Genomic DNA, 18,388 nt, shown 5'->3' on the forward strand with positions numbered 1-18,388 from the left:
GCCTCCTAAACAACTTAAGTTCCTAAGGAGTTCCTGTACTTACACATGATTTGAGATGCTACCACCAAGCTGGTACAGATGTATAAAAATCAGCCAGTGGTGGTCTTCATTGCTGTCCCCTTTGAAAAATCCAAAACACATGGTTAAGTAGATTGATAGAAGTGCCAGGATTAAGGTGTTGCAGAATTCTAGTTCTACTCATACCATTTACTGGTCTTAATACTTTGCACTTTATTGTGTTTAATTGTGCCTCAAAACATCCTGTGAGGTAGGCAAATGTCAAGTATCTCTATATGACAGATGAGAAAATCCTGAGCACAGAGTGGTTAATTGATGTGTCCAACTTTACACAGGAAGCTGATGTTCTAGGCTGAGAACCCACATCTGATTTCTAGGCACATGTCTAATATACTAGTGCACCTCCGCCCCTCATGCTGTAAGTTACCCATCTGTGCAGTAATATGGGGATAATTACCTACATGCATGTGCCTGTCAACATGTTCAATCTTTCATATTCTCAGGTTATAGATGGGTAAAATGAGACACAGGGTGTAGATGCTTCCTAGGCAGCTCACGTAAACTCTGTTTCCATATCTGTAAAATGGGAATACCTCACATGGATGCCCCGAGGATTAAATTTGTTCTTCAATACAGTAGTTCCATGAGCTTTCAACTCCTATTCCTTTTTGTGTTGCATGCCTTTATATTTGTCATAACTTGCATGCGAGACAGAGATATTTGATAAAAGACTTTAAGTAGGGTGTTTTGGGTTTTTTTTAAACACCCCCGTTAAGTGGTTTGTAGCTTCAGATACGGAGTCAGTCTCACATATGACACTTCTGCATCTGGTCACGGTATACTTCTGTGAATTGTCCTGAGTGTGGACACTTTTGATAAAGAGATGGAAAAGCCTGTAAATTTTTTTTACTTTCAGGGATAAAATAAGGTCATAAGAAAGGAGTTACTTATTGGAGTGCTATAGGTGACACTTTGATTGTACACTCCTGCAGCATTTAAACTAATCCAGAGGTTCTCATATTGTGGTCTGTGGACCACCAGTAGTCTGCAAGCTCCATTCAGGTGGTCTACAGATAGTTCTCTCTAAGGTGCGGGCCTGGGCAGCTGCACACAAGAGAATGAAGGGCCACCCACCTAATTAGTCGAGCCACACAGCCGTGGCTCCACTAAGTAGATGCCTGGACCCTGGAGAAGACACATGTAAGGTGAGGTGGTGGCCTTGCGGGGCATAAGGGGTAGGTGGCAGGGGGCAGAGGATGGTGAGAAGAGGGGGTGGGAGCACTTTGGGATGTGCAGGGCTGCGACGGCCAGATAAAAAGGTGACTTGCCCCAGCTCCAGGGTTGTGGCTGCTGGGGAGAGACGGCTATCCTTCCCAGTCTTAGCTCTGTGGCTGCTGTGGTGAGGGAGCGACCCCCCCCTCCTTCCCAGCCCCAGCTCGGGGGCTGCTGTGTTGGGGAAGAGAGGGAGAGACCCCCTCCTTCCCAGCCCCAGCTCAGGGGCTGCCATGGCGGGGGAAAGAGGGCACATCCATTGCATTAGAAAGGTAAGACTACTGATACTAAAATATGAGTTGTTGTTGTGCTTTTATTTGTAGAATAAAAAATGTTCATTATTAAGGGTTTTTTATATCGAGTTTTTATCCAAAGCACTTTACAATAGTTAGCTAACAGTACAAACAACATTTGGAAAGATCATTAAGTGGTCTGCCGAGACCCTCAGCAATTTTCAAGTGGTCTGCGGGGGAAAAAAAGTTTGAGAACCACTGAACTAATCTGTTACACCATCACAACAGGGAATGCAACAATTGACACATGAAGCACACAGTCTGAAGATAGGAATGTTCATTGGTATTGTTGTTCTGTGATGTTGATGATTATTAGGGAGACCTTACCTCTGTTTCCATACTCTTTGTTGTGGGTTTTAAAAATGTACTCCTAAATCTGAATTTCCTGACTTTTTTTCTTCTTCTTCTTTTTTTTTTTTTTAAACAGTTGTTCTTTCCATTATTTTCCTAAAATGTCTTCCTTCCCGTGAAGTTACTAATGCATGTCCTAACCTTTATCTTAGGAAAAGTTTGGTTGGTTGTGCTTTTTTTCGCTTTGGGTTTAAGAATAATGAAAGCTGCTCGTTCCATTAGAATTGTGTTTTAATGTCCTTGATTGGCCACAGGAATATAACATATGGTTCTCGTGGAGGCAAATTGAAATGCGTAGCTCATTATTACTGTTTGTTTGTAGAGCACTAGAATGTGCGTGGAATTTGACAGCTTTTACCTATCTGGTATGCCTACTACGTTTTATAAATCGTAATACTTACTTTTTCTAACTTCTTACCCTCAAGTAGTGTGACCAGCCAAACATAAAGTGTGTATTTCTTGGAAAGGCACCAGTAGCTTTTTAACTAAGATTTAAGTGTAGCATCAGTTTAATATCTGAAACTTCCTCCAGTAAGTGGGGATAGACTCAAATTTCTTAAGTTTTAGTGCAGCCTTGGTATTTTCAACTATAATGGCATATCGTGTCCATCAGCAAAACACATCAGATCAAAATTTTGATCTGCCTCCGGAAGCCTTCAACTTATATCTTTTGTGTGAAATCCTGACCCAAATGAAGTCACTGGAAAAACTCCCATTGACTTCAGTGGGGCCACGATTTCACTCTGTATTTGTCTGGAGGGGCTATGATGAGGTGGATTGCTCTATTAGACTTGTTAGAGGAGCACTGTTAAAGTTATTGGGAAAGGGGGAGAGACTTTCAGCACAGGAAATAAGTCAGTAAGAATTTTCAGATGTGACCAGCATAGGTTCTCATATTGGCAGAAAAACATATTTAATCTAGATGTCTTTAATATTATTCTAAAAAATTCATTGGTTTGTCTGAAAGAGTAATCTAACAGTGTGCCTGTGCTTTTTACTTCTTAAAGTATGGATTGATTATGGACAAAACAAATTGGTACACTCCAGAAGATGTAAGACTTTCTGGATGTGGACACTTTGAAGGTGGATCCAGTTAGGCTGACAGTGATTCTCTCTCTGGGTGGTATTGAGATTTTTGAATGTTCATTTGAAGAGTTTATTCTCTCTTAATTGATGATATAAAATAAAGTTGTTTTTGGGTACATGCACATACTTCAGTAGTCCTGATTTGTTCCTGGCTTTGAGAAATACAGGCCCACTCAAAATAGAGAGAGATTGAAAGTTACCCTGAAAAAAGACTTAAAACGGGCAGGAATCCACATTGGCCATCATAAAGACAACCACTTAATGTACATAGTCTTTCCCGGGATACTTGTCCTAAAGGAAATCTGTTTATCGATTTGAAAATTTGACAAGACCATTTTGCAACTCTAAAACCTGTAACAAAGTTGCTTTAAAAATAAAATTATAGCAAACTAGGTTATGGGAATTGCATTTGATTAAATATGATTAAAGGAGCCTAATCCAGCAAATGATGTGGAACTCTTATTGAAGTCAATGGTATCTCTTTTTGTGTAGAGCAAAGTTGGGACTGAGTTGCTAAGTTACAGTAAAAAGAAGTTGAAAAATCTGTTGTATGCTTTGGGCAGAGTAATTATTAACCTGGACAATTTAAATACATTTTCAGGTCTTGTATGCCCCAGGGTCATACCTAAATCTGAGGGTTAGTTCATCTGTAACAAACCCACCAGTTTCCTCAGTTTTCATTACCTTTTTAAAACATTTTTGAAAGAACCTAAGAGTATTCTTGCATTGAGAGTGAATTTTATTTCACCTTCATTAGTTTAGTTTATAGTCCAATCAGGCTTGGAGAAAATGTATATTTCAAATATATCTATAGGAGTAACATATTTTTAATATTACAGATTTAGAAATGGCTATAGCCTACTGGAATTTAGTACTTAATGGAAGATTTAAATTCCTAGACTTGTGGAACAAATTTTTATTGGTAAGTTTAAACCTTATTATATAATATAAATTGGGCTGCAATAAGTTTTTGGGTTTTTTTTTATTGTGGAAGATGAATCCATGTGTATTAAAGTCTTTGAAGAGATCACATAACTTATTTTGACAGAGCATTCTTTTGTGATGCATAGATGTTGAAAGTTTTGGCAAATACTGTAAAAAATTTAGTTGAGGGTGACTTGCATATACTCAGGGATTTAATATTGAATATTCAGACTTTAAAATTAATTTTTGTTCATGGTTTTTAAACTCAGATTTTTTTCCCCCAAATAGGAACATCATAAAAGATCAATACCTAAGGATACCTGGAACCTTCTTTTAGACTTCAGTACAATGATAGCAGATGATATGTCTAATTATGATGAGGAAGGTAGTATTTACATTTTGTTGCATCAGTTTCTGTGTGTGTGTGTTTTTGTGGATAATACATTTAGCAGTGTGTCTCTGGGGTAGCAAATCTGTCTAATAACTCGCAAACAGAACATCTGCGAAACAGTATGTGACTTTTCCTGGGGTTCGAAGCAGTTCTCTGCCACGTAGCTGATGAGGACTAAGCCTACTAGCACAGATAAAAAATACTTGTGCTGCCCCTTCCCAAAGCCAGGAGATTACTTTTTTGTTTTTATTTTTAACATCTTCACTCTCCTGCCCCCCCAAAATCAGCTCTTCCCCGCATAAAACAAATTGTCTCCAACTCTACCACACATAAATAAAAATAAATTTACCTTCCCAGTTCTTGCTTCCTCCAACAAATCAACTAATGGTGCTTCTCTTCCCCCCCCTCATGCCCCCCCCATATCCTTGCATGGCTTCTCTGCTTCTGCTGTTCCTCAGCAGAGGAACAGGTTTTTTTTGTTCTTTAGCCACCAGTTATGATTTGTCAGCATTTCCGACCTTCTATTTAAATGAAGGTGGGAACGCACACAGAATGAAAGGCCTATGAAGGGGGTAGTATTTAGAATTGGATAATCACTGAGTGCACCGTATTTTCATCCGGTACATTCCTCTAATCTGCAAGGGTTTCTTCAAGACCGGCCACCTAAGGTATCTGCATTAGCAGCAAATTTTTTGTTTGAAATGTGGTGACGCATGCTGATGTCAGCATCTGAACATGACAGTAATGTGGAACCCTGTTGTGAGCGCTAATTATTTTGCTGCTCTTGTGCTGTTAGGGCGGTGCGTGCAGTCACGGTTACTAGAATTCCTTCACACTTGCTGCCATTCTGGAGACCCAGATTTGAGTTTTGGTTCCCATTTTGGTCAGCCAGGTGAGATGAGTGCTGTGGAGATTGTGCTGTCTACTCTCCGCCCCCTCAGGCCAATTATCATGTTGATTGTCTCTGAAAGGAGTTTTTGTCCAGTTTTTCTCGGTTTAAAAAAAAAAAAAAGATGATTGTTATGTCATGGTACCTGAAAAATTTGGTATGTTTAAATTGTGTGTTGGCATGGGGGAGGTCTCAGTTGATGAAAAAAATATTAATCAGATCTTAAATCTCAAGAAACAGAATCAAATGAGGTTTATTCATTTAAAACTTTAAACAGGAAAGATAATATGTGAAGAATCTGTTTTGATTTAAAGAGGTTTTTTTAAACTGTATAGCTCTACATTGGGGGGAAGCGGGGGGCGGAGAAGGGGGATTTGTTGATCTGATTTCTTATGTGCTCTTGCTTGTTCTTTGCTTTCAGGGGCATGGCCGGTTCTTATTGATGACTTTGTGGAATTTGCACGCCCTCAAATTGCTGGGACAAAAAGTACGACAGTGTAGCACTAAAGGACCCTTCTAGAATGTACATAGACTGTACAAATAAATACAACGGAAAATTGCACAGTCAATTTCTGCTGGCTGGACTGAACTGAAGATCAATCCTCACTATAAGGGTTGAGGGTTGAGACAAACCTTTAAGGATACATCTTGGACCATATCATTCATTCATCTAATGGTGGTTTGGGCTTCTCTTCTAGTCTGAACCACTTTTGCCAGTTATAACTCCAGCATAGTGGATTTCATCATATTTTTGTGGACCACCTTTGTTTACTTTCCCATAAGTCTTAGAAGCTTTATGATGATTATTTTGAGATTTCTGGTTTCGCATAAAGCACAATGCTGTCTTCATGAGACAACTGTGGTTTGGCATCTGCATTATACAGATCAACATCACAAATGTTTTTTTTTTTGTTTTGTTTTTTTTAAACTCCTTAAATATACACTTTGGGCTAGTTGCAAAGACTATACTGATAGCACTTCCTATAAGAGTGATATATTTAAGTGTACTGGGTCCGATTTTTTTTTTTTTCTTTCATGGCAGTTACAGGTATTGTCTAAGTGAGTTTTGAGTATCTGATTAAAACAATTGTAGAAACAACCAACAAAAACAAGAATGTTGATACTGGAAAATCTAGGTGCCTATACGAAAGGTTTTATTGTATGTCAACTGTCTTTGAAAAGAGTTGAAGTACTACACAACTACTGTGCACTTATAGCACTCCTGGTTTAATATTATAGTCAGCCTCCAGTGAGCTTCATTGAGACACGCTACGTGCATAACAGAATCTAATAGTCTCTAGATTATTATCTAATCAGATTTCATTACAGTTTTGAAATGCTTGTCTGTCTGTCCAGGAAGGTGTTTTCATTTGTGTGGAAATCTAAAACTTGAACAATATACTGAATTTGTGTCTTATGTTTTGTACACAATACAGTATTTTAAATTCAGACATGGGTTTTGATGGTTGCGGTATGAAATAACAAATGAACCTGCTTTATAAGAGGGTGGCAAATCTGATATGAATCTGAGTTTTGAAGTGATTATCATGGGCCATTTAAGTTACATTTTTACAACATATAGGTACTGCCTTTATGGACAAAGCCCATTTTCTCAATTACTTACTTTTTTGGGATTTTCACAGGTCATTGTGGTTGCCAATTACAGATATTAAAAGTAAAACTTTCTAAAACAAGCATAGATCAGATGCAAAATACTACCCTGGCTTCTTTTGTTTCCTTACGTTATTTTGTTGATCACTACTACTTCAATTTGTCTCACTGCACATAACTAAATTAGAACTGATTTCACTTCAAAGCAGGATTTTATCTTGTTGTGTGCTTTTTAACATTACAGGAGCCCTTGAACTGCTTTCATCCTGAAAATGCTTTTTCACTCTTCAGTTGCTGACTTATGAAGAAGAGGTTATTGTTTTCTTGAAATAAAAACTTCTGTAAAACAAGCCAGAAAATGTCAAACGAGGATGTCTTTAAAAAAAAAAATTATAGTAATTATTAGGAATAGGGTACTTACTTGAATACTCCAGCCAGTCCCATGTTAAGGTCGTAATTACTGTTGAAATTAGTAAGTGGAACTTGCACTAAAACAGCAGTACACTTTTATGCAGATGCTAAAAAGATTTTAGGAAGAATTTAAGTATTAAACTGCTAAAACTTTTACCCTGTGTGCTTTGAAGTTGACTAAAAGGCAGGCTTTCCCTCATAGCGGTGCCCTTTTAACAAAGTCCGGTCATGCATTTATTTCAAGAATACAGTTCTACAAAATGCATTGCAAATTTCTACTCCAGCTGCTGGAATTGGCTATGCCAAAAATGTGTGTGATTTTTGTTTTGCTGCTTTCAGTATTTCCTTTTTCAATTTTGTGTAAATATCAATGGGGGACTTGAATTATGAAAACTTTACAAGGTATATATGCGTGCTGTTTTCTGTCTTAAGGGTTTTGGTACAGTTTCAGATTGATTAGTTCAAGTATGCTGTGTTTTGAGATGAGCTCTAATTAGCTTTTATCCCAATACAGATATGACCTTCACAAAAATCTGATATTGGTTAGTGGCATAATGCCATGCTGTTTTTAAAGAATGTTCCTTATGAATGCGAGACCTTTTCAACAAAATAGTGTTGTCATCAGTTTGGTACTACACACTTATAATTACTGTGTAATTATAAAACAAAAATACATTTACATAAAGCTTTGGATAATTATGTAGCAGAAAAGTTAAGGTTATTCATGCTGTAATGGCATCTTAGAATTTAACGAAACAAATGACTCTAGTTGGAAACAAGCTTGATTTTAACAGTGTGGTTATTCTAAGGATGAATGCCTGGTTACAGGAAATATTTTGTATTGAAAAGTGCTCAGACATGTGGCCATGTGTTCTTCCTTTATATATGCGTGTGGGGTGTGTTTTGTTTTGTTTTGTTTTTTAAAGAATTCAAACAGTTACCTACTTGGATTGCTTTAATTCATAAGTGCTTAAGTCCTCAATTTGACAATGATTTCCCCTTAATGGATCAGTTTCATTTTGCCAAATGTCAAAAAAAGGGTTAAACACTTAAAATTTGTAATCTATGTTTTTATACATTAAAAATGTACAAGATTAGACGTGCCCTGATATAAAACACTTAAGATCAAGATTATATTTAGTAAAGAACATCATCTGCATATCTCTGTAAGTTCAATGTAATTTCTTACAAATCCCTCTCATTACCAATAGAGGCAATAAAGCTCCAGTGAAATTGCCATGACTAAATCTTCTCATGCATTGTTTTAGTGTATTGTTTGTAAAACTTTTTTCTAGACTTTTAAAAAAAATGGAATACTATGTCCTGAATAAAACGTGCACTAAACGGCAAGCTTTTGGGGGGGTGGGAAAGATCTAAGAACTGATACAACATCTTGCCTGCCACTTAATCTAAATGTTTACAGCTACAAAATGGAGCTATTTTTATCCAGCTATGCTGCATTGACATTAACTAGTGTGTGATGGACAATACCATAAGTACATGCAGTGTACTTTGTTTAAATATGGCTGGTTTGAAGACTACAGTATATAAGTAAATGACTTTTTTTTATTGAGCAACCTGTTATTAAATAAAGTAACTTATGAATTGCTTCAAAACTGTTTTACAATGAAATCCTTACTGAGAAATCCTTATTTAAGAAAGATATAATTTTTTAAAAATACGTTTAATAAACTTTTGTCATTCACACTTATTTATATAATTTTGCAAGAAGTCTCTGTAGATTTTATTTGAGCATGATACATTGACTGTCAGTAGGTTTTTAAATACTGGGTGCCAATAGCTTATCTGACCTCTACAGAAATCTAATAAAAGGCATACTTGGGAGAAAGTTAGATTTCATCTGGAAAAGTTTTATTTTGTATGTTAATAGGAACACTTACTTGTGGTGTCATGTTAGTATCAGTAAACACTTAATTGGAGAGAACTCCCATTTTTAAATAGAAAGTATTCACTGGCTGTTAACTTCCAATGAAATTAAAAATCTCTGAGCGATTAGCAAATTGTAAAGCCAGAAGGGACCATTGTAATGATCCATTGTGACCTTCTGCGTAGCACAGGGGGTCAGAGAACCTCACTTATTCCTCAAGCCTTTCTGTCTGAGCATATCTTTTAGAATGAGAGTCTTGGTTTAAAGATCTTCAAGTGATGGAGAATCCATCACATCCCTTGGTAAGTTGTTCCCATGTTTCCAACAGGCGCTCGTTTAAAAAATAAAATAAAATTATTCCTTATTTCTATTCTGAAGTTGTCTAGCTTAGCTTCCAAGCATTTGAGCTCATTATGCCCTTAAATGATAGACCCATTTACTATCAGAAATCTTTCACCCGTAGGTACTTGCAGACCATGATTAAGTCACTTCTCAGCCTTCTCTCAGATCTAAAAAGGGATAACGGTGTGTGCTGGTGTCTTTATTTTAAAAGAGATACTTTAAAGAAGCAACGTCCTGATACTCTTACTTTTTTCAACAGTATTAGCTTTTTAGCAGAGTTTAATGTGGCTTCGGTGTCGAAAGGTGTCTTCAAATCCTTCTGTCACATATACTGGAAAAAAAATAAGAGACCAAGGTACGAGTAAGTGCTTTGGGATGAGAAGTGTCTTTCTGTTCTGTGTATGTGGCTGGGCTCGGCTCTGCTGGGCTCGGCTCTGGTCCATCACTAGGGCTCCTAGGTGCTACAATAGTACAAATATTTTCTATAGTAAAACCTAGCTAGTGGTGGCAATGGGAGGTAAATGGGATACAATGAGGCAATCCTTTCTTTCCTTGGTTCTAGTGAGCTGGGAATGTGCTTCCCTAGGAGTCTGGTACCATTTTGCAAATGGAGCCATATAAGACCTCAATGTAAGTGAAGCTTGATGATTCTTAGGTTATCTCAAATGTGTTTTCTCAGGCTCTTCTCATTTTAGCCAATGACATGCCAGCCCTTAGTCTTCTCTTCAGGATGACTCTGGTGATTCTTCTAGCCGTGCTGTTCAGGGGAGCCGGCTTTCCCTCTTCCCACGTGTAGGGAGTATCCGTAAGAAATATATTAAAAAAACAAAAACAACCATGAGCGTTAACTAATGGGTAGTGACTTTGCATCACATAAATGGCAAGTGAAAAATCTGTCTAACTGAGCCAAAGATTTCCAATAATTAGCATTTGTAGTTCTGCCTTCTCTCCCCTTTGTGCCCAACAAAGCTTTTATGGCATTCAAACAAAGGAATGTCAAAAAAGGCAACAGGAACAATCCGACTTACTGAGAGCTCCTGCTGTTAATGAAAGATAACACTAACTAAATAGGTGAAAATCATGCAGCAATTGATACTTAATGTAATTGAGTTGGCTGTGCACATGCATGTACCCTAGTCCTGTGTTCTATTTTGCACTCCCATTATGGAATGAGTGGGGAGTTTATTTGAAGATTGATCTTGGTGCATGATGGCTGAAACTGGATTGACAAAAACATAGTTGTCAGTCCAGTAATGGTTAGTGAAAAGAGGCCTGCGGAGGTTTCCTCTCCTTCAGCCCAGGAAGTGATCATAGTCCAGATCATAGTGTCCTGACAATTAGAACCCTGACAGTGGGTCCCTTTTGCCAAGGAGACTGTCCCTATGTAAAAGAATAAATGGACACACATCGGACATCAGGAATGGTAATATACAAAAGCCTGTAGGAGAGCACTTCAATCTTCCTGGACATTCTAGAACAGATTTAAAAGGAGCTCTACTTGAACAAAAAAACTTCAGAAACAGACTTCAAAGAGAAACAGCAGAACTAAAATTCATTTGCAAATTTAACACCATTAATTTGGGCTTGAATAGGGAGTGGCTGGCTCATTACAAAAGCAGCTTTGCCTCTCCTGGAATTGACACCTCATCTGTTAATGGGAGTGGACTACATCCACCCTGATCGAACTGGCCCTGTCAACACTGGTTCTCCACTTGTGAGGTAACTCCCTTCCCTTCATGTGTCATTATGTCATGCTTGAATCTGTAATTTTCACTCCATGCATCTGAAGAAGTGGTGTTTTACCCATGAAACCTTATGCCCAAATAAATCTGTTAGTCTTTAAGGTGCCACCGGACTCCTTGAAGTTTTAATCTAGTTAACCAGTATTACTGCATGTGCCTTTACTCTCTGCACCTCTCCCAAAGATTGGGCTGAAGACTGAAAATCTTGACATCTCCAGATAAAACATGTTGACACTTCAAACAGTCAGCGTTCCAGACTTGGTTTGCCTTTAGAGCAGTGGTTCTCAACTGGGGGTATCTGTACCTCTGGGAGTATGCAGAGGGGGGTACATCTTCCAGGGGGTATATCAACCCTTATCGATATTTGCCTAGTTTTAAAACAAAACACTAGCAAAGTCAGTACAAAATAAAATTTCCTACAATGACTTGTTTATACTACTCTACAGCCTATACACTGTCAGTACAATAGTTCTATTCCCACTGATTTATTGTATAATATGGTTAAAAATTAGTCAACAATTTTTCAGTAATAGCGTGCTGTCATTTTTGTCTCATTTTTGTAAGCAAATAGATTTTAAGTGAGGTGAAACGTGGGGGTACCCACATCAGACTCCCGAAAGGGGTACAGTTGTCTGGAGAGTTTGAGAGCACTGCTTTACAGGGCACAGGACAGAAACTAGATAACGACTTTCCTCATTAAACTGAAAAATGGACGGGGCCCCTGGTGAAAGGCAGGGACAGCTCGGACTCATGGCTCTGAAAAAGGCAGGGAAGGGAGGTTTGAAGGGCAGGGCTCCCTACTTCCCTGTCTGTCCCAGCTGAAATGATGGTCTAGAAAAACAACAGGAAGTCAGAGATGATTATTTGCATTGTGGTAGCACTTAGGAGCCTCAGTCATTGACCAGGACCTCCCTCTGCTAGGCGTTGCTCCAACAACAAAAAGTTCCTGCCTCAAAATGCTTAAAGCATAGAACAGATTAGAAGAAGATTAAATGGAAGCCTTCATCTCTCCAATGTCCCAATATCTTTCTTCTGTTAAGTAGCTCCCTTCCTGCCCCTGACTGTCCTGGCAGGCAGGTCCCAGAAGCCTTGTATTTTGTGACCTCTCTGCTCTCCTGCTTGTAATGATGCTTTTTGACAACTATTTCTGGGTGTGTTGCTTGCTGCGAGCAAAGACTTGATGCACACTTTCAATAATGGGCTCTTTTGGCCTATTTAACAGGTCCTTAGTTACCTTTTGTATCAGGCTGACAGGGTTGCCTTTCGCCAGGCCTCTGCGATGTCCTCAATCAGAAATTTCTGTCTTCCAGTTTTGTTTAACTCTTTCTCCCTTTGTTGAAATGTTTTAAATCTGCACGTGAGTGGCAGTTCAGACATTGTTCCTCCTCTGATGTCAGTAATTTTGTTTGTAATCGTTAATTTTGCATGTGCCAGAGTGCACGGCTTTAACTTCAAGCGTTTTCACGTTGAAGTGTGTTACAGACAAGGCCTTTTCTCGCATGCTTACGTTCCTCATTAGCCCATTCATCTCCTAACTTTGTTTGAACTCACTACTACTACTACTACTACTACTAGTAGTAGAACTCACAGTAGTAACTGCTAATCAAGGATCAGGGACCCATGGTGCTAGCCACAATACAGATACAGTGAAAAGAGTATCTCTACCCCCAAAGATCTTGCAGTCTACACCACTTTAAATGCTAAGCTCCCAGGCTGCCTTAGGGCTGTTCAACACAGATTCCACTGTGGTTCTGGGGAGCAGTGTAGACGGCATCGCACTTGTAATCACTTTGATGAAGTTGACTTGTTTTCCTGCTCCTGGATCTTTAAATATATTTTGGACAGTATGAAGCATTTCTACCCCCGTGAGCTAGACAACGTTTTTCCTGGGTGGGACTTTGTGTGGGTGTGTTGTGATCAGACCCACTCAAATAATTAGTAGCTAATATGGAGATGTCTGTAATCCTGTGTCTGGAAAAGTCTCTAGTGCGTGAATAGGGGAGCTACTTCTCCAGCCCTCCTCCTCGGGGAAGTGTCCAGAGCTTTAGGTTAAGTGACATTGTCTAGGGTGCTCTATTGTCTAGCAAAGTCCCGTACAATCATGTCCTGGGTTGAAATATCATGACTAAGGGCTTGTCTACACTGGCACTTCACAGCGTTGCAAATTTCTCGCTCAGGGGAGTGAAAAAACACCCCCCTGAGAGCAGCAAGTTTTGTGCACTGTAAAGCGCCCGTGTAGACAGGGCCCCAGCCCTGGGAGCTATTCCTCTGGGGGAGGTGGCTCTCTCCCAGCACTCGGCTATGACTACCCAAGCCATGTTGAAGTGCTTCCGCGGCAGCCCTTCCCCCTTGCCAGTGTAGACTAGCCCTAAGGCTGCCTGAGTTGCTCAGGTGGCCCCCGGACCCCAGCTGTTGCAGAAGTCACAGAAAGTCATGGAGTCCGTGACCTCCATGAAAAACACAAAGCCTTAATCATGAACAAAGTTGATTTTCAAATAGTCTAAAGATTGATTGAAGACGAGCTAGAACATGCAGTGCCTCTGATGTGGGGGGAAGGTAATTTTTTTTTTCTTCAGTTCTACAACTGCTGCAGTATAGCTGGATTTATGTACGTCCAGCATTTGCTAGCTGGTTGGCTTCCTGACGTGGGGCTCTTAGAGATGTTTTCCTTCCTCTTCTCCCCGCTGGGGTTCTTCTCTTGGTGCTGGGCTATAGACCTATAACTCTTCCCCTTGGGGTGCTATACAGGGCCAACCAACAGGTGCAGGGATTGCCTCAATCAGTCATATTGAAGACAAAGAAGTGATGCTGGAGAAGAGTGCGTGTGCATGGGGGAGGGGGAAGAGGGGATCTGAAACTATAGGTCTCTACCTTTGCTAAAGTTTTACTGTCAAAAGGAGTTAAAGCTGAGTAAAAATTATATGAGTTTCTGCTTTATTCTACCATTTGCTAAACAAGAGGGGAGCCATAGCTCAGTGGTTTGCTGGAGCATTGGTCTGCTACCCCCAGGGCTGTGAGTTCAATCCTTGAGGGGGCTATTTAGGGTGCGGGGGCAGGGGCCTGGACTAGATGACCTCCTGATATTCTGTGATGCCGAAGAGGAAGGACCAAGGTGGTCTCCTCTTCAAGGAGGGTGCAGAAGGGCTAGGACACAGAACTGAGGGAGAAAGCTTGGCGTAGACATCTCCTCGTTGAACATTCTTCCCCACGCTTCACAATGTTTTTGGTACTCACAGATCATGTACCTCCTCCCATTCCATATGCCACGGGGTAGAGGGGAAAGGGAAATACTTGAATGTTGATGCCCAGTCAAGCAAGAGCCTGCCACTGACATTGGACTATGATCCATCCTTCCACCTTGAGGCATGCTTAAAGACCAAACCGTATATACCTTGAGCACACTATTCTCACCGTGATAAGACACTAGTAAACTGGCCATTTTGTATTGCCTCACGCAGATGCTACGTGCTGTAGTTTCCTGAAAAATCAAGTTTTAAAGCACGGTCTAACTCCCACAGCAAAAAGTTTCCCGTACTGATGAGTCAGTAAGAGCGAGGCCCAAAGAAAATGAAAAACAGAGGGGCAAGAATGAGATACGGTACAAAGTCTTCTTTCATTAAAGACAGTCTTTCTACTGCCTAAGTATCACTTGTCTTGCCTCACAGCACTGTTATTTCTCTAGCCAACCCCCTCACCCCCAATTCGTACACAGCTAATGGGACGCTGTCACAAAAGACGACAGTGAGCCGGCCAGCCTAACCTAACCCAACACAAGTTTGTGACTCCCTGCCATGTGGCCCGCAGCATCCTATGCATTTTCCCTGGACCCCCTCAGAGATGCTCGTGCTGTCTCATGGGACATGCCATGCCAGCTGTGGCTGGCTTCCGCTGCACCTGAAAGTGAAGGCTGAGGGGAAAAGGGCTGACAAAGCGCAGACAAGTGGGTCAGCCAAGAGCTGGCCTGGGGCACTCTGCCCATGCTGTCTTTGACCACCTGGGGACACCAACATGGTGGAGGGTCTGAGCCGCCTCCCTCTCGCTGCGCATGTGCAGACTATGTTGGTGGCCTCAGGGCCCTTTCAGCTGGCCCGACTATTGTAAAATACACTTCTTGGCAGCCTTTGAAGGGGAAAAAAAATGCCCTGTGTGTCCCGGCTGGCCCTGCATCAACCTTAGCCCTGGGTACAGGGATAACTAGAGTCTTTGTGGGCCCCCCCCCGGACTCTCCATTTGACCTGGGGCAGGTTTGGTCCAGTGCTGGGCGGGGGTGGGGAATGTGCTCACCACCAGGCTGGGAGGCTTAGTCCAGAGCGGTGGGTGGCGCTTCAGACGGAAGAGGAGGGCGGAGGGCAGAGGGCAGAGGGCCCCCCCCCGCCCCCCCCGGCCGAGCCCCTTTCCTTCTTCAGGTTTTAGGTTAACCCCCCCCTTCCCCCCAAGCCTCTGTAGGGAAGGCAGGTAGTGCACGAACTCCGGTGGCAATTCCAGAGCGGGGTGGGTAATCGCTGCCTGTATAAGACAGAGCCCCCAGGATCTGGTCACCCTAGTGCCGGCATGGGAGCCCAGCTATGCCTCTCTTCCCCACCTCCCATGCCCGGCTGTTGCAATCTTCGGTGGGTACTATGGTCTGCTCTGGGCTTGGCCTGTGGGGAAGGGACAGGTAGGGCAAAGCTTTGCTCTCAGGCAGGGGCAGCATTTGATGGCACAGGGCTTAAGGCCACACGCCCCACATGCATGGTAAGGGACCAAAGACCTGTGTGACCACTTCCTCTGCTCCCTGCCCACGCCCCAGCACCCTTGTTTCAGGAGCTCACGGACAGTGCTACCCCAGCAGCTTCACGGCGAGGGGTTACTTAGTGCCAGCCAGCTGTGCGCTGCCCTGTGTGCAGGGGAAAGCAGACCCACAAACTTAGAGGAGCAGCACCCCCCCCAGCCACCTGGGTCCTGGGCTGTTTTGATGCGTGCCTGTCTCAACCTTCTGCTTACCCGCAGCATGACCCTGTCCCTTTCCCACCCCGCCTCATTCCTCTACTTGCAGACCTTTCCTCTCCCTTTTCTTCCTCACAGTGCCCCCCCCCTTCGCTCTCTCAGTAACATACCCCTTACTGGGATCTCACCCTTAAAAATCACCCCTCCCTTCACCATCCCCCAGGCTCCCAAGTCAACAAACCAGGCCCAACCGTCTGTCACTGCTTCTTGGCTGCATAGTCACCCCCCTCTTCAGTTTGTCTATTTAGACCATAAGCTGTTCCCAGCCACGTCAATCACTTACAGGGTTCTTCTGCAGAGCTGCTGCTGCACTGGGTTTCCCACTTCTACTTGGGCCTGCTCTGTACTATTGCAATACAAACAAACAACAGGCTGGCCTCCGGAGCCGTATCAGGGCTGAATGCACCTTCGCAGGGGAGATCTCATCTCTCCCACTTCTAATATTGGCTCCCTCCGTCTTCCCTGGTTTCAGAGTAGCAGCCGTGTTAGTCTGTATTCGCAAAAAGAAAGGGAGGACTTGTGGCACCTTAGCGACTAAGCAATTTATCTGGTCATAAGCTTTCGTGAGCTACAGCTCACTTCATCGGTTTGAGAGCGTGTGGCACACGCTGTCAGCATAGGCTGGTATGTAGATTGTAATGGATTTTTTACCTTCAGTCCTTTTGGTACGATGTCCATCTGTTTGCATTTGGAAAGGAAGATGATGTCTGTCTGTATCTGTACAAGTTTTTTCATGCAGTTGATAGATTTCCACTCCATACGGCTAAATGCAGTGCCTTGCATAGTGACAGGTTTCAGAGTAACAGCCGTGTTAGAGCAAGCTGTAGCTCACGAAAGCTCATGCTCAAATAAATTGGTTAGTCTCTAAGGTGCCCCAAGTCCTCCTTTTCTTTTTTCAGTCTTCCCTGGGAGCTTTAGGGTTTTGTTCAGTCTGGAGCAGCCTCTTGCCCAAGGTGGTGTGTGTGTGTGTGGACATCTCCCATTCACTTAACAGCTCAAATGTTGCCATTGGTAATTTGTGTCACATGTGGCCCTGAAGTCTCCTCTCTCTTGTCTCCAGTTCATTACCATCCAATTTACTACCTCTACTGCTATCTTTATCCACCCCTTTACCTATGCTGCTGGCCTTACCCATACTTCTCCCCTTTATAAAATGAAAGCACATCCTACTAGGATATACCAAGGTTCAAAAGTTTAGGGCACCTGCTCATTAGTATTTGGGTAAGGGAAAAACCCTCACCCTTATTGAGATGGAAGAGTTCTATGATTTTTTTTTTTTGTCTGTGTTGTATAGTAAGATGCTATTTACATGCAATTCATAGGCTGCCACTTTCACCATTTAGCTCTATTAACATTACAGAAAATAGGCTATATTTTGAAGACTCTCTCAGCAGACAATTTCCTCTGCTTTGTTTAAAAAAATGAAGTGTGGCATTTCCAGCAATTGCAAAATTTATAATACTCTCCAGAGTGGCACCAATTCAGGCTCTAATTCACAGTTGGCTTGTTTGCTTTATAAGCCTACCATGTGACTTCATCTAAGCCATCTTGAGTGGTCATCTAGCACTGGTTTTCTCTGTTCCGTTACACAATCCTGGCACAAGGATTGCAAATAAAGCTTCACCTTTGTTACTCCTGTCAGCTGGAACAGTTTTCATGGATCTCCTCTTCTCCTTCTACGCATCTTAAAATTCAACCTGAAATCAAAGTTTCTATAGGATATACAGTTCTTGAGCAGAGGGATAATTTGCATGAAAGATGCAATACAAAATAAGGCTGAAGTGTATTCCTGATTCAATGCACAGCATGTTCTTATTTGAAAGGGTAGGAGATGCCAAGGGACAAAGGAGCTGTTAAATTTTTAATGCAGCCCAGGAGAGTTTTTGAAGTTTTGAGTCTGCTTGCACACTATAAGAAACTTCAGGGAAAGTTTCAGTACAAGAAAACAAAACAATCAAATCAAACTCAACAAAAGCAGCTGCTCTGCTAAATGTAAACTTGTCTTGAAGATAAAGTTAATACAAAATTAATACCCGAGTTTGCAGATGACTTTACTTACTCTAGAATGCTGGCAACAACAAAAAGGACTCAGCTATCAGACAACAAAACTTCTCTTTGTTACAATTCTTGGATGCTGATTTGTGGCTACCAGAAAAATTAGCAGCTCCAAGGTGAAGGATGTAC

General features: G+C 41.5%; 1 protein-coding gene across 1 annotated transcript in view; it reads left to right on the top strand.

The window, feature by feature from the left end:
• Nucleotides 1-8,483, top strand: part of DCUN1D1 (defective in cullin neddylation 1 domain containing 1) — a 36,694-nt gene extending 28,211 nt beyond the window's left edge. Inside the window, exons 5-7 of the mRNA XM_073359276.2 lie at nucleotides 3,860-3,942; nucleotides 4,233-4,329; nucleotides 5,646-8,483. Of these exons, the coding sequence (XP_073215377.1) occupies nucleotides 3,860-3,942; nucleotides 4,233-4,329; nucleotides 5,646-5,725 (260 nt within the window). The 3' untranslated portion in view covers nucleotides 5,726-8,483. The remainder of the gene's footprint in view (nucleotides 1-3,859; nucleotides 3,943-4,232; nucleotides 4,330-5,645) is intronic.
• Nucleotides 8,484-18,388: the final 9,905 nt, after the last annotated feature.

Source organism: Lepidochelys kempii, chromosome 9 (genome assembly GCF_965140285.1).
Source record: "Lepidochelys kempii isolate rLepKem1 chromosome 9, rLepKem1.hap1, whole genome shotgun sequence".
Lineage (NCBI taxonomy): Eukaryota > Metazoa > Chordata > Testudines > Cheloniidae > Lepidochelys > Lepidochelys kempii.